Source organism: Molothrus aeneus, chromosome 8 (genome assembly GCF_037042795.1).
Source record: "Molothrus aeneus isolate 106 chromosome 8, BPBGC_Maene_1.0, whole genome shotgun sequence".
In the NCBI taxonomy this organism is placed as follows: domain Eukaryota; kingdom Metazoa; phylum Chordata; class Aves; order Passeriformes; family Icteridae; genus Molothrus; species Molothrus aeneus.
Window position 1 is genome coordinate 18,086,815 of NC_089653.1, and position 16,361 is coordinate 18,103,175.

The 16,361-nt window shown below is 38.2% G+C and overlaps 2 protein-coding genes across 2 annotated transcripts in view; one reads left to right on the plus strand and one right to left on the minus strand.

Moving 5' to 3' along the window:
* Window positions 1-16,361, plus strand: part of MAPK8 (mitogen-activated protein kinase 8) — a 170,558-nt gene that overhangs the window by 71,015 nt on the left and 83,182 nt on the right. The gene's annotated exons all lie outside the window — the stretch shown is intronic.
* FRMPD2 (FERM and PDZ domain containing 2) overlaps window positions 1-16,361 on the minus strand; it is a 65,752-nt gene that overhangs the window by 24,711 nt on the left and 24,680 nt on the right. The window contains exons 19-33 of the mRNA XM_066555155.1: window positions 16,199-16,306; window positions 15,963-16,079; window positions 15,263-15,495; window positions 14,597-14,701; window positions 13,551-13,644; window positions 13,043-13,128; window positions 12,703-12,850; window positions 11,492-11,706; window positions 10,527-10,625; window positions 8,995-9,359; window positions 6,298-6,484; window positions 5,257-5,415; window positions 4,436-4,610; window positions 3,142-3,352; window positions 1,940-1,977 (exon numbers count right to left, since the gene is read on the minus strand). Of these exons, the coding sequence (XP_066411252.1) occupies window positions 1,940-1,977; window positions 3,142-3,352; window positions 4,436-4,610; window positions 5,257-5,415; window positions 6,298-6,484; window positions 8,995-9,359; window positions 10,527-10,625; window positions 11,492-11,706; window positions 12,703-12,850; window positions 13,043-13,128; window positions 13,551-13,644; window positions 14,597-14,701; window positions 15,263-15,495; window positions 15,963-16,079; window positions 16,199-16,306 (2,340 nt within the window). The remainder of the gene's footprint in view (window positions 1-1,939; window positions 1,978-3,141; window positions 3,353-4,435; window positions 4,611-5,256; window positions 5,416-6,297; window positions 6,485-8,994; window positions 9,360-10,526; window positions 10,626-11,491; window positions 11,707-12,702; window positions 12,851-13,042; window positions 13,129-13,550; window positions 13,645-14,596; window positions 14,702-15,262; window positions 15,496-15,962; window positions 16,080-16,198; window positions 16,307-16,361) is intronic.

The window sequence follows — 16,361 nt, forward strand, 5'->3', positions numbered from 1 at the left end:
AATGGAACGCCAAATACAAAATTAGTATAGGTTTTTTAAAGTGCCTATAAAATGGAAGAATCATAGAATCATAGAGCAGTTTGGGTTTAAAAGGACCTTAAAGATCATTTGGTTCCCACCCTCTGCCATGAGCAGGGACACCTTTCACTAGACCAGGTTGCTCAAAGCCCCATCCAGTCTGGACCTGAAGATTTTCAAGGATGAGGCATCCACAACTTCTCTGGGCAACCTGATCCAGTGTCACACCACTGTCACAGTAAAGAATTTCTCCCTAACATCTAATCTAAACCTGCCCTCTTTCAGTTTGATGCCATTCCCCCTTGTCTTATCACTACAAGCCTTTGTTAGAAGTCTCTCTGCAGTATCCCTTTAGGAACTGGAAGGAGCTGTAAGGTCTCCCCAGCATCATCTCTTGTCCAGGCTGAATAACTCCAAGTCTCCCAGCCTGTCTTCACAGGAGAGGTGCTCCAGCCCTCTGACCATCTTCATGGCCTCCCCTTTAAATTGCTCCAACAGGTCCATGTGCTTCTTATGCTGGGGACCACAAAGCTGCATGCAGGACTCCAGGTGGGGTCTCACAGAGTAGTGGGGCAGAATCCCCTCACTCAACCTGATGGCCACACTGCTCTTGGTGCAGCCAAGGATATGATTTCTGGGCTGTGATTGCACATTGCTCAGTCATATTTAGCTTTTCATCAACCAACACCCTCAAGTCCTTCTCAGGGCTGCTCTCAATCCATTCTCTGCCCAGCCTATGTTTATGCTTGGGATTGCTCTGACCCATGTGCAGGACCTTACACATCTTGTTTTATAGGAGAGGCAGGTCACTGTGCCAGTACAGCATTCATAACTCTGTCAGAGGTGGACCAGGTCTCATTACCTATTTGAAGGTGTCTTGAGAAATCTTAGAATCTGCAAAGCTCACACAAGGCTGTGTAAGCAAAGTCCTACCAGGCTACACCTTTGCTGTGCTTTAGTTCTATCGTATTAACTGAGAGTACACATAACTTTATCCATATCTTGTAGAAAATTGCTTCAGTTTATAGAAACAGACACATGGCTACATGTCTAAGGAAATCTGTCACTAACTTGACTTGGAATAAGTTCTTCAGGTAACCATATGCCAGTATTCAGATGAGTGTAGGCATGTGAATAATTGTGGTCCAGAGTTACTTTTTGAAGTCATGTTTGCATGATTTTAAAAAAACTCAAAAAACAATTGAGATATCCAGTCAGGTAAATGAAACTGGGGTTAGGTCTGACTTAATGCTGCAGTCAAATGTGCATTTGAAAGTATTACTTGCATGACTAACACCCTTTGTATGTGCTGACCTAGATGTGATACCTCTCCTTCCACCTGGGGGTGCAGGTGCAGCCTGTGCTCACTCAGACTCCTTAGGCTCCTGGAGCAATTCTGGTCAAATCTTTGTGGTGCAGATAATGGCTGAAGTTTTGTATCAGTTAGAGTATCAAATATATGCCCTTATAGGAATGCTTTTATATTAACTAACAGATATTAGTGCTGCCTGCTGATTTTAAATACTTCATTAATAACAGTTTAAAAAGGTGGTCTAGATTATGAAGTAGGGGCTCATATTAAATAGTGGCTCAAGAAGTGCTGGAAAACTTCTTATAGAATAGTTTCAGTCAAAACAGATGTTGAAATATGACCACATAAAATTCCTATTTAATAACAAATTAAAAAAAAAAGAAACTGAATATGTAATAAGTTACTTTTTTACAGAGAACTATACATTTTATTTCTCTCTTTAAACAGCTACCAAATTTTCTTCAGACTCTTAAAATGGCCATAACAGAAATACTGAATGGCGAGTTACAATTTGTTAATAAGTTTTAAATGCAATGAATCAATAGCTTATGGTTTTCTTCAAAATCAGCAAGTTTTGAACTAAAATCCAAAAACATTAGCCTTACTTACTATTTTCCTGCTCTATAGGAACCACTGGATTGCCATTTCTGGGGGCAGAAAAAGTGAAATATGTGAGCCATTAAGCTGCATGCTTTGTAAAGCACATTTGAAAATTATTTTTAGAAATTCACTTGTCTAAATAGTAGTTGTCCTTCTATAATTTTGTTAGTGGTACTTTTCTAAAGAGAATTGATATCAGTATATGAAAATAGTTGACTGTAGGGAAACATTTTATTGAAATGTGTTGGGGAAAAAATAAGCATGTTAAATCACCTGGCTCAATACAGAGCTGCTTTTTGGTCCATTTTGAATTCAGCTTTGGTTACCCCCTGTATAAAGTGGGAATGCTCTTTCGTAAGTTCTTTTATCCTATTTCTGTTTAGCTCCTTAGTTTGTAAATTCTGACAATCAGGAGATGCTGCTACTAACTTGTTGTACAGCAAGATGTATAATGAGGCAGCAGTTTCTTCTTCTGTTAGATAAGCACAAGTTAATAAAACAGTAATAGAAGTTTGAACTATGTTAAGATAGCTGTGACAGCCATTCTTTCACAGGCTCTGGTTACATAACTCAGTTACTCACATGCTTTGAGTTAATATTTTACTGTTCCTCTGAGATCTTTGGAAGCTATTTCTGCATCAGTCCAGGACCTGAGCTGGTGTGATATCAGTCTGTGGAACACAATGAATCAAAAGTGCAGCCATGAACTGATGAGAAAAATCCTTAACAGCCAATTATTGTTCAGGTCTGGAAAGACTTTCTGGTCATGCTGCAGGTTAAATGCTGCATTTTTAGTACCTTTCTAAAATGTTTTGGCTGTTAGAATTATCTCAAAATTTCTGATCAGAAATAGTTTCTTCCTTGTAGTTGTGAATCTGAGATGATAAAGGGAAAGTTCACACTAGTGATGGAAACACAAAGATTTTCCCTAGAGAACAAGACATATGAAAATGGTGCTCAGCCTCAGTTAAAGGCTTCACATTTGGTTTTGGATGATGAAATTTGAAGAGTTCTCATTTGTCTTATATGAGTCTACTTGTACTTGCTATGTTAGTTTTAATTACAAGGAGTTAAGATGTCTTATGAATGTTACTTACTTGCAACATTCAGACCTTTGAGATAAAGCATTTTTTGGTTTTGTGTGGTCTGACTTGTTGATGTAAAATTTAGAAACCTGCTTCAGCATTAGGATGAAGTATGCTCAGATTTACCTTGTGGCTTTGATTTGAACATTCTGGGTGGCAGCTTCACACACTCTCACTGCATCATCCAGGCTAATGCCCTCAGTGCACAGTCCACAGATGTAAAGAATCTGATCTCGTGGCTGCAAACTGCCTTCCACACTGGCAGGAGAGCCAGGCACTATGTCTAGCACATAAATACCTTGTAACTTGCTTCCAGCTCCTCCTGTCAGCTTCAAGCCTAGAATAATGCAGAGAAAGCATCTTTTGTGGCAGAGTGTTTTGAATTTCACTGTCAGTGACTGAAAGTGGAATAAATGTGAGTCACTGAAAGATAGGCTGAAGAAATCACTGACATTGTAAATAACAGTCTTGCCCCAGTAAAATGGGATTTATAAGCTGGACTGAAAGAGTGAAGTGCCATTAGATGTTAAAAAAAAGTATGGAAAAACTTAAATGGTGGTGTCTATCTCTGTGTTTCAGTGCTTTCCTAGTGCTTTATTTCCCCTGATGTTCAATAGTCATTGCAATAGGACACTGAGCTGCATAGCAGCAGCTCCCTCATTACCTGCACATTTAAATGCCTTGCAGTCTTCAGGGTGCCATGGGAAAGGAGGCCTACAACAGCTGAGGAGGGACCTACACAGTGCAAACTACACTCAAGGAATCTCTGAACTAACTAGTTCCTACCTGGAAACAGGATGCTGTACATGAGCACATATAGCCATACTGTTTCCTGAGTCTACAGTTTTATCTGTGTGCAGTACTCATAACATGCTACAGAAATATCAAGATACTCACATTGTGGGGATTTCTTTTATTGTTTGTATTGTTTGTAGATAAAGCCTTGTGTCTGTGGTGAGACAAGGATTCAAATGGAGATTTTTTGAATAGCAAGCTGTAGTCTCAACCTGTGGGTTATCCTTCTTAAACTTTACCTTTTCTTTAATTTTTTTCTTTCCCTCCAAATAGCTCTTTATGCATCTCTGCAGTTAATAGACATTATTATCCAACTACCTAAAACTTATATATATAAGTAACATAAAAATATGATAATGGAAATCTGCCAGAAGCTTCAGTTAATGGGGTGATAATGCTAAGACAGTTTTTCCAGCTACCTTCATTAGTCTAAGAAGAGATATTAGTCTTCCCTCTTAGGTGTTCCCCCAAAAAAAAGCTCTCATGCCTTGGTCATGGGTGATGATGAAGAGCATAAAGGTATCAAGGTCAGTTTGGGTCATACTGATCCTAGAGCACATTTGCTTATGATTATCTCATGCTGTCATTCCTGCCCAAAATAGCAAATACAGCATTTATTACACACCTAGCTGTCCATCAGCACCCTTTGTGAGAGTAATTTCAGGAATCTCATCTGGCCTAACTGAAGGACGTGGGTCACTGTCGGCACGGCCAACCACAAGGCGCAGATCTGGAGGAGAGCTTTGCAGTAAAGTCAGGACTTCATTGCATGGTAAAGATGTGACATCAATTCCATTCACCTAAATGACAAACCAGTAAAATCATGTCATAAGTCTCATTGACCATCATTTACTTCTCCCTCTACTCTGAATTTTGCATATGAACTTAAATCAGTTTTTACTTCCTTCTTATTGCTTTTCCGTAGTATTTAATGTCAATACATTTAACAATTAAGATTGCAATTATATTTCTTTTTTGAACTTTTATTTTTCTGAATGCAGAGCTTTAATAAAAATAGCTTTTTTTCCCATTGAAATTCAAGGTCTTGTTGCGCAAAACAAGGAAGAGGATCTTATGCAAAAAATTGAACATGAACCAGGCTGAAAAAAGGTTTTGTTATTACATTACAAGGGACATAATTCCTGCATCCTTTGTGTGTCACCTATCACCTTATTACATTAATTCAGTTTATGTCATTTAATTGGGAAGGCATTTAACGTTTCACTTGTCTTGAATGCTCCTAGATTCACTTTATTTTTCCTCATCATACAATCTATTCAGCCTGAGATTTATCCAATTGAGGTCAGCAGAATTAGATTTATTATATTATTTATTAACATACTTAATACATGATAAATGGGTGATACTAAACAAAGAATGCCAAAGCTGAATAATATTGATCTGCAAATATTTTCTCCTCTGCATAAACTCAAAAAATTACTGTACCATAATGATTCTGTCTCCCCTTCTCAATCTTCCATCAGAAAGGGCAGGATCATTCAAGATTTCATCAACATACAAGCAGGTGTCCATTTTGTTAAGAACTACAGAGAATCCATAACCATTGTTCTCTGACTTTGTCAAAGTCACAAAGATCTCCATTTCCTGTTAAAACAAGCACAGTTTTTTTGATGTAGGCTTTTCTCTTGCTTCAGTAACAAATTCCATAATTTTTATATGCAGGTAGGAATCAGATCCTCAGATGGTACAAGAGTGTGTAAAAGGTGTTCTGCCATATCCCAGAATTGTGGAGGTTCATGTTTGACTTACGGGGCCTAGTAAAGCAGAGAATGCCACCAGGATCTGGGATTAGGCATTTGGAATGTGTAAAGAAAGGCTTGGAGGCCTCTGAGCTGACAAGCATTGTGATAGCAGGGTGCAAAGATCACTGTTGTTATTGCTATTGCTGTCCCACTGAAGGAAATGCCTGGAGCTAAATTTTGTCCACAGTGCTCTCAAATTAGTAGGAATTCAGAGCTCATTAGTGTCGTAGGAATGCAAGATGTTCAGCATTTGGCAGGACTGAGCCTTATATTTTGAATAGTAATTAGCACAAGAATCATACTTTCTTATCAGGACATTACAGCAATATCGCTGTAACAAAGTGATTTTCTGCATGGCCTTGAAACATGGCAGAAAAAACCCAAGTAGATGACTCCAGTTAATTTTAGAAGCTACTAGACAGCTTTTAGGCTTTTGTATACTGAGAATAATAATGCAGAATTTTGGAAAGTTGGAGAAATAGTAAGATGTCAAGAAAAAAGAAGTACCCTTAAGGCAAATGGTTAAGAATTCTGGAGAGCTGGGCATAGTGGAAGGTCTGCTTTATTTGAAGATTGTGGATATTCAGGAAAAAAAAAAAAAAAAAAGTCATGTGAAAATAGCATAGAAAATGGGTTAAAATTAATGTTTAAGACTGTAACGTTCTTAAAATTGTTTCTTTTCCCTTGTGTTCTACCAGTTGGTAATTTGATGCCCATGACATACCTGAATGCAGTCTTCATTTTCTTCCTTCTCTTCCTCTGGTTCCTCCAAGTCTTCCCATTCATTGTCACTGTCATGTGTCTCTCTGGCAGGCAGGGATGATGACGAGGGACCACAAACACGTGGCTGCGGGGTTGCAGAGACTGTCTTGGAGCTTCCTCCTCGTGGAAGTGAGGTCACAGACATTGAGCTGACAGTGAGATACTCTTCATCAATAGGGGTTAGAGAGAGAGTTTCAGGCATACATTTTGTGTTCAATAGGTCATCATGACTCTTATTAAATACGTGGCTGGAAAATAAAAAGATTGCAGTGCTGGGGTTTTCCTCCATATGCTTTATTAGATGGCCACTGAAAAGCCTACTGTTTATGCATTACCTTATTTTCATTTTAACTGAATTACTAGTTATGGTATTGAATTGCTGTCTGAATCCTCCAATGGTAGTATCAAAACAAATAAGTAATCAATATTTTGCAAAGCTACTTGAAAGATTAAAAAGCTTTCATTATTTACCTTTGCAAAATCTTGCACTCTTTTAATTTTTTTAAGGCATTAATTAGTAATTTGGTTGCTTCTCAAAAAGAATAATTGGACAAAGCCCAGACCATTAATTATTTAATCTTCCATAAACAAATTCATTAACTTTTCTGGTAAGCAATATGGACATTAAAATACCACTACAATTTTCATATTAGCATTTTTCTGGGAAAAGGAATGCCAGCCACATTTTTGGCTTCTACAAGTCTTTCCTTGGTAAATGGGCACAGACCAGAAACATGAAATATGAAGTGGTTCCTGTTTCTTCATGAAAAGAAGTCCTTACTCCTCTTTGTAAGCTTGCCTTTATTCTTATGCTTGCCTTGAAGCATATGAGTTGTCTGAAAACCACCAATGGACTTATTAAATTAATTGAATTAAAATTATTATTGATTATGTTCCACTATACTGCAGACAAAATATTCAGCACTTTTGACGTTCAAGCCCAAACTGTAATCATAAATGCTGTGTTTAATAGTTTTGGCTGTTGTCCTTCATGAGCCTGAGTAGACAGCTCTGGCATTGTCTCCCAAAAATTTACCATTAAAGCTCATAGAAATGCTAGAAACACGTTTTTTTTAAAGTATGTTTTCTTCATATCAATCCTTATTGAAATATTGCTAAACATTAATTCATCTTAAAAACACCTAAAATGGCATATTCACATCTATGTCAGCCAGGATCTTTTGCTCTTTCATAGAAGTGAACTGTCCATTGTCTCCCAAGCAAACATAGACAACTAAAATTAAAATAAATTCTATGTCCTGTATGAAATCACAGAAGATCGCTGTAAAATTCTTATCAGAAAATTTATACATTTGCATGAAATATTTTGAGTAATCTGGAGAAATTTCTTCATTAATCAAAAGGAAGTCCTTTATTAATGCCTATTTCCTTCTGGGGATTTTGTGTGGTTTTAGCTGGAAGGATTTAAATTGATATTATATTTTAAATATTGTTTAGAATGCATGGCATCCTAAACTTCTCTGGCTTCCTTTTAAAAATGCAAAAGCTGATACTAGATGATACTGAAAATGTATCAAACAAAAACATTCATTTTAGAACTTCCTTTTTGGAAAGAATCCAAAATTTTTCTTGGAATTGGTATTTTCCCACAATAAACTTAGTTTTGTTGAATCTGTATTATGTCTTGGCAAATATGTTTGCTGCAGACATATTTCTGCTGATTTTACTCTCAGAAGTATAGAAGCAGATAATTAAGCAGGAGCTTCATTCATGAACTGAGTGAAGTTTCTGCACTTGACAAAGAGATGATAAAATTATGAGCTGCCACTCTGATCCCACTTGGCTTGCACCGTCAGGTAGTGCTGTCACTCCCCAGAGACAACTGTCTGGGGCTGTGCTTGGTGAGGGTCAAAAGTAACAAAATCCTTTCAAGTGACTGTATGGGGAAATAGAAATTAGATTCTCAATAAAATTACTAAAGCTGTAAGTTAAAGGCCTCTAGAAGACTTTCAATTTGTCTTTGTATCAATCCTTTCTGTTCTGATAATTTCTACTTTTTTGCACTAGAAAAGATGATGAAAATTGAATGAATTGTCTTCTGTGTGACAGTGTCTGATATATCCAAAGGAGTGTAAAAGGAGACTAAGTCCATTTGCACTACATTTTATTGTATAATTCCTCTGGCTCAGGGGTTCTATTGGCTTCTGCAGACCAGAAAACATAAAGTAACCCCTTTTTTCCCTCCTTGATCACAGTTTTTCTTCTGAGGTGTTTTTATTTCCTATGAAAAAATTGAAATTAAGAGATCACACAATAAGAAAAAAAATTGGTGCCTATTTAAGTCAACTCTGAAAAAAATGAAAGCAAAAGATCATATAATCATTAAAAAAAGTATTTGTTTCCTGTTTAGGTGAACAGGTATCCTTCCACTGATTTCAAATGGCAACCACCTTCAGCTGAGCAGCATAAATGATTACAGTGGTGCAGAACTCTCAATGCAGACTTATGCAAAATTCTAATAAGATGAGAGTAAATAGGGAAAGCAGATTAGGTGAGTCAGAATAAGATAATAAAACAAAATCTTCAGTAATCAGGAGTGATTAGAAGCAGAGAGCCCTGTACTTAAACCTAAGCAATTACCTTTCAAAGTTCTAAGAGTCAAAGGAAAGGCTGCAGAACAGATTTTGGTACTCCCTACCTTTTGGCCTGTCCAAACTCACATGGTGAGTAGCAGTTCTGCTTCACTTCCTCCTCTAGGGAGTGGAAGACTTCAGAACTGGAAGCTTCTTGATGAATCTTCCAAAGATGCTTATAGAAACTTTCTCTGGAAGTTGGGAGTTTCTGTATGGGTTTCTCTTGAAACTCAGCTTCCTGCTCTTCGTAAGCTGAGCTGTCATCCTCAGGTGGCTCACTGAAATCTTCTCCCGCTGGAGAATCAAGGCAGTCTTCAAGGTCTGGAGAGGAGCTATCTCCATCACTGGTAGATTGATCCATACTGTTTCCTGCCCCTGTGCTGCCTGGCATTTCTGCCACAAAGTCCTTGATTGGAGATGGTGCTGGAGTCTATTAAAAAACCAGAAAGGTTAGTGTAACTCCTTTTTAATCTCCCATATTTTTTCCTTCAAGAGCAAAATGTTTTGAAAAAGCAATATTAACAAGCTTCTGAATGGGAAAATACCAAATAGTAGCTGGAAGGAAGGAAGGAGAAAAAATAGAAGGTACTCTCTTACCAAATAACACTTTTGTCTTAATGTTTATCTTTCACATTCTACAAGAGTTCCAATCAAAACTACAACACCAAATCTCTTTTCCCAATGAATTATTTGCTAGAGGTTCTTTTTTAATATATCTGTTGATATCATGCCTCAATGTTGTGTCTATACTCTCTTCATTCCATGGAAGTAGCTTCCAGACTTGACTCCCATGTGACTGACCAGAGAAATCAGCCAAGGGCACACTGCAGCAGAGCAGCTGGAGTCAGTTTGATATCTGGAGATGGTTCTGACTGTCATTTCTGTCTGCCTGTGGGTGCTATAAATCCTAGTGGGATGGCAACCATCAGTGGGCCATTCTGAATGGAGCAAGAGTAGTGCTAATGCATTTTCCTTACAAGAGTACTGTCCATGAGGTGTCTTCAAGAAGCAGGAGTAATAATGCTAGCACATCTAATGGCCATGTTTTAGTCTCTGCAGTGTCTATGGTTTGGGGATATTTTTTGTTTGTTTGTGTTTTGGTTTTCCCCCTGTAGATTCTGCTAACTATCAATAAGAACCTGAATAACCAGTTGAAACTATTATTCCAGTTTTTTAACTTCATTAAGACATAGTCTGGATAGGAAAAATTCTTTATTTTCTTCTCACTTTGGGGAGTTAAAATAGCTGCATTTCAGAATATCTGTAGTTTCTGGCTGAGGATCTGGTAGAGCATTTTTAGAAGCACCAATAGAAGACCTGCTTGGGTACGTGCTGTTTCACTCCAATGATAGTACAGCAACTCAAAAGTTGTTGGACTGGGCTAAATATGTTTAATGTCTGCCAGATTTGTATTATTTTGGTTGCTAAGAAACTATAAGTTGAACTTTGCAGGCTGAGTTGAAACCAGGAAGGGAAAGAAATGGAATAGAGGGCCTTGGAGAAAAGGGAAAGTTGCCTTATTCAAGACTGGATAGAAAATGTAGTAGTGTCTTTGCAGGTTTACAGAAGCAAGTTTCTGTCAGAAGCTTTGCCTTACCAGGGCAATTTGCTCTATTTCTGGAAGAACACCTTTTGGTGGTCTGCAAAGTAGCAGTGTAACTTCTCGAGGAGCTCCTCTTAACAAGTGCAGGACATCCTAAACAGAAAGAAGGAATGTTACATTTCTGATGGGACAGACTAAATCTTACATGTCATTTTACTAACTGAGATGGAGAGAATTTTTATTATGAATGCTACATTTCTGGTATTTATGCCTCTCAGCACAAATACCAGAGGTATGAGGGCCAATATTCACCACTGAAGGATTGTCATACAAATGGACCATAGTTTATAGGTGGACATGCATCTAAAGTAAAGTCAGTTCTATTTACAAACTTGCACTTCGCCATCAGGCATAATAGGTTTAGGTTAATTAGTTTTCTTTTCTTGAAGAAAACAGAATTTTCAGGAAAATTCATTCAAACCACGTGTGGCAGTAACATCTTTGGTCAATTATTTCAGCATAGCTCCCCAAACTGTCATATTCCAATGAAGAAAAATAAATCCACATGTAGGCCATTACCATTTAGTTTCTTAACTGAGTATAGAATTTCTCATTCCAGGTTAAAAACTTACACAGGACTTACCAATCTTGGTAGAAATTTGAATCTGGGGCATTATATTTAGCATGACATTACAAAGCACAAATGACCACAGGGTAAAATTGTTCCAATCATGCATAAAAGCAACAAAGATTCCAACTAATTAACAATTGGTGTGCATCTAACAATAGAATTCATGCATTAATGGTAGAAACTTAGAAATTAAACAGCAGACGAAATTCGCTGTCAGAATTCATTTAGAAAGGAAATTCTACATAGGAGTTCTAGAGAAGAATCCTACGCAGAAATCAGATTAATGATATGCAAATTCTGCCTCCCTCTGGTGATAATTAAGTTTAAATGCATTGTCTTTATTAACCTGTTACCCAGATGGAGCCCCAGTAATAACACTTCCTGCTACCTGGTACAGGAGCCCTTTGAGAGGTTTCCCATTCACTGCTAAAATGACATCTCCAACTTCGATTTCTCCGTTCTCTTCAGCTGGCTGCCCTGGAAACAGTCTTTTGATCCTGACAATAGCTCCTCCAAGGTGTTTACAAGCATCTCCTTCCGTCTGCAGAACACTAAATCCAAGGCCTCCAGAATTCTTGGTTAATTTCACTTCAAATGTGTTATCTGCTCAAATCAGAGATTGGGAAAAAAGTGGGAACCATGGCATATGTACCCCCTAGGAGCCAATATAAACTATACTCTCAAAAGACTTTTTACTTGTGTGCTGCAGAGGTAGATCTACTAATAATAAAGTCAAAAAGAGGTTTAGGTGTTCCTCTATCTTATGAAAGTCTTTGAAATCTCACAGTCAGAATAGGGAGAACTGGAATATATTCCACCATGTGCTCGCAGTCTGGTACCAAAAGCTTTTTGTACCAACATAAAGAGATTCACATGCTATCTTTTTCTGATGTTCTTCTGTGAGTGTTGCATAGATTTTACTATTCTGTAGTTAGTTTAGGTCTTGCACTAACAGCATAAGCTGGAATTGGAGCTATTGCTCTTTTCAGGCAAGAATGAGAGATCAGGCCTTTCCCGAACACCATGCTTGTAGCTGAATTCCAGTGAAGAGGAGTAACTGCCCCATGGAAAAGTATGTTCAGACTTGGTGTTTATGAGACAACCTTCAGTAAAAGATACAGCATTTATTTGTTGGCTAAATTCTGTGTAAGTGATCTCTAAATCTTGTGCTTTTGAGAAATTAAGTGATGGCAGTCTCCAGTTCCCTCCAGCTTCATCACTGTCACAGCATCAGCAGCTGTGCTGGTGAAGCTCTGCCTGGGTAACAGCCTGGCCACATCCACACAGCTGCTTCCTGCCTGAGACAGCTGTGGAGTACAGACAGGGGTGTTCCCTTGCCAGCCCAGTCTCACAAAGGCTGAGAGATAAAGTATTGATGCCTAGGGAAAATTCAGCTATATCTAGCCACTATAACTCTATGAACATTAGAAATATATTTTTCAGAATTGATTTTTTATTATGTCATTAATATTGAATATCATAATTTTATTCAGTATACGGTTTTCCTTCCAACCCAAAGGAATTTCATAGAATTATTTTCATTCATTCCTTTCCCACACATCGTAGGAAGTCACCCTGAGTTCCTTCTTTCTCACTTACCATCTGTCAAAAAGCAGCAGTCCTTGGTGCCATCTGTGAGGGGTGTTGCCACAGAAACAACTGCACATTGGTCCTCCTTTCTGTCATTAGCAGTCAGACAAGGCTCTGCCAATTGGTAGTTTCCCCTTTCTAGAATCAGTCTGGCAACCTAAAACAGTGATAAACAGGTTCCAGTTACACAGGACACAGTGAGTCCTAAGTCTTTGTACTTTTCTGTTTAGAGGAATGGAGTTGGAGCAGAGGGGGGTATGGTTCTTTTGGCCAAGCTTGGCTACTGTGCTTCATACTAAGTCCAGTTTAGTGTACTGTGTATCTTATTGATCTCTGCTGTTGTACAAACCTGGCCAGATTTCTTCAGGTGTTCCACAGCCTGTTTGTGGGTGATGCCACAGAGGCTGATGCCATCTACTTCCAGCAGACGATCACCTGAGGTAAAAAAAAGAACATCCAGTTGCTTTGATGTTCAGGTTCAGAAGGTGTAAACCTTGAGGCTGCCCATGTTACAATAGGTCTTCATGCTTACATGTGTCAAATTAATAATAATTCATAGGAAAGCAATACTGCTTGCTGCACAGCACTATAACCAGCAGCTAAAGCATTCCAGGGTATTCTGTAAGTAAATGCAGTGATAGCATCTGGTTAGCACAGTAACAATGGTGTCAGAGTCACTAACCTGATGGCAGCCACAGAAGGTAACTCTACAGTGTTGGTGTGAGGCTTCTGATTTTTAGTGGGATCCCTACATGTAGTACAGGGACAGGCTGAGGAATGATGGACCATATATTACACTTTGCAGTTGTAGCACCTCCAATCCCAAATGTATTTCATTGTCCACACGAACATGTTACCTATCTTTATTTGTCCATCCTTATCTGCTGGTCCCCTGGGAATAATTGACTTCACATATATCCCACCATGACGCACACTGGTGTTAATTCCACCCTGCAAAACATGCCCACAGATTAGAGTCTTCATATATCCTTCCTGTGGTAAACATCAAAGCAACTTACACATGCATTGCAAAGTAACTGCTACAGGAATTGCTTTCTTCTTTAAATATTGGGGAAAAGGGAGAGGATATTATTCCAAACCCCATTACTCTAAAACCCCATCTAGTTGTAATATACTTCCATAGGCAGTAATCTTATTTTCTCAGAAAAATGCAATGTATTTCAATGTGACTATATAAAAATATTTACTAAATGTTCATAAATTTCTCCCTATGCTCACATAAAATGGTCTTGCATCTTTCAGTTACGCTATAGCTCAGCTTCTAAGCTGTGCAATATCCATTCTTCAATTACTAATCTTTTGGACAATATATTAAACATGGACCTGAACTTGAGCACTCAGAGAAATTTCAGATTAACCTAAGAATCATGTTCTGTCCATCTACATCCCCTGGCCAAATTCAGATAAAAAAAATGGCCCTTAATTTCTTCTGCAGGCAATGAAATGGCTGTTGCTTCACATTCCATTTCAGCAAAGACTGTAGAGACATCTCAGCCTGGAGGGGTAAATTCAAATTAAATAGCTAGGACAAGGACTTGTTATCCAAATGTGGCAGACATTTCTTCTCTAGTCCCCCCTGACCTTCTCTAGTCCTCCCTGACCTAACTCTGCTTTCAGTGGTAGGTTTTGTTCTCAAATCAAGTCAGGACAAAAGGGGTTTGTACTGGCACGTGCTTTATGCCAGGACACTTCTTTCCCAGATGGTGTGGGTAAGAACCAGGCAATGAGCAGAGACAGTGCTTCATGCATTCTGTGTCAGCCAGTGGACACTTAGGTTCACATTGTGCCATGCTAACAGTTTCTGTTATCAGCCTATCTTCTGCCTTTGTTCTCAGTCAGGTAACAATTTGACAGACAATTAAAGAATAACAGTGACACTTGCAGTCACACTGATTCCAAAAGTCCCATCTTCTTTAAGAAGCTCCACCGTGTAGACTTCCTTTGAGTTGGTTTCTGATGGAGATGGTAAGTGGGAAGAATCAGCTGCCTGTATCAAAAATAAAAACTTTAATGAGATTACAGCATTTTGGTTTAAAAAGGAAGGGGGGAGGGGAAGGAATTAAAAAAAAAATGAAGAGAGCATTTTCAGAAGATGTAAAAGGCTTGATCCTGATGTCACTATAAACCTGGAGCAATACCATTTATATCTCTGATATTATTGGAAGCTTAAGCTAATGCTACTCAAAATGCAATCTGTCTAAATGCACATAACCTGAGTATATATAGGGAGGATATCCAGAAGCAGGATATTAGACATGGCATGTTCTGGGCCTGGTTTGAAAACTTAAAAGATTGCAAGAAAATAATCAAAATTTTGTCCCTCCTCTGGAAAAGGAAGGAGAATTTTTAAAACGTTTTGTAGAACAGTTTCCCCATTTATTCACATATTTTAGACACGTCCATAATTTTGACATTTCCAATGTAATTTATTTCAAGTTTTTCTATCTCCTTTCCTTCACAGTGACTTTCCCTTCTACATGTATCTGGTATGTTGTTGTATGTTGTGTACTGGGTGTAACATTACTGAGCAGCATCAAAACTCAGTTACCTCTATATCCAGGCTATTAGCTGAAGAAACTGGAATCCTAGGGCCCAATTTTGATGCTAAATTCGAAGAGAGAGTCTTCTCAAGTTCTGTATTTGTGTCCTGTTCTTTGGGGAGAGCTGTATGACAATCCTGAATCTTTTTTCTCCCACTATCTACACAAGAGATCTCAGATCCACTAGTGCTGTTTCCTCTTGATAGATTCTTTTCTTCATTTAATCCTTCTTCATACATGTCTGTAAGGCCATATCAAAATAAGACATTGTTGAATGCAAGTAGCAAGTAAACTTGAAGAAAAATATTATTGTAACCCAGCACAAGAGGACAGAGTAACTTCTTATTTCATCTGATTGTGAAATCAGATCTGTAAAATGAGTTAGTCAATGTAAAATGGAGCACTGCTATTGTAGGTGTTCAGAAATGTGTTTGCTTCCTCAATGCAGAGGACTATGCCTCTCTGTCAGAGAAAGAAATGTCAAAATTTCTTTTGTGTTCAGCGAAGCAGCCCATAATAGATTTTTTCAGACTGATGTAGCAGAGACATCACATGATACCTACCAGAAGCTGCCTATTTTAGTGTAAGGTTGTTCTAACTGGCAGTCAGTAGCAGGAATGTAGTACTACATCCCAGTGCCCATTAGAGATGAGTGTCCTGAGTTAACCATTAGCATCCCAGAGCCAACAGAGGCCTTTGCCTTTGTACCTTTGGGTTGGGAGATGATGAGCTCCACTTCATCGGGAGAGTTCTGTATGATTTTAACTGCAGTATTAAATGAAACACCCTCAAGACTAATATTATTCACAGAGATGAGTCGTCCTCCTTAAGAAAAAAAAGATAAAAGCAAGAGAAAGCACGTCTAAATAAGGAAATAAATCCAGAGTAGCTAACTTTAAACTATGCAAGTATTTTAATTCTAATTAAAAAGTACAGAAAATGACCTGGTTTGATATTTCCAGCTCTGTCTGCAGGTCCCCCAGGGATAATTGAAGCGATAAAGATACCGAGGTCTAATTTTCCTACATTTTCTCCTCCAATAATTACAAAACCTGCAAAAACGAGATAGCATGAGAATGCAAACACTGGCAGTATTAAAAAAGATGA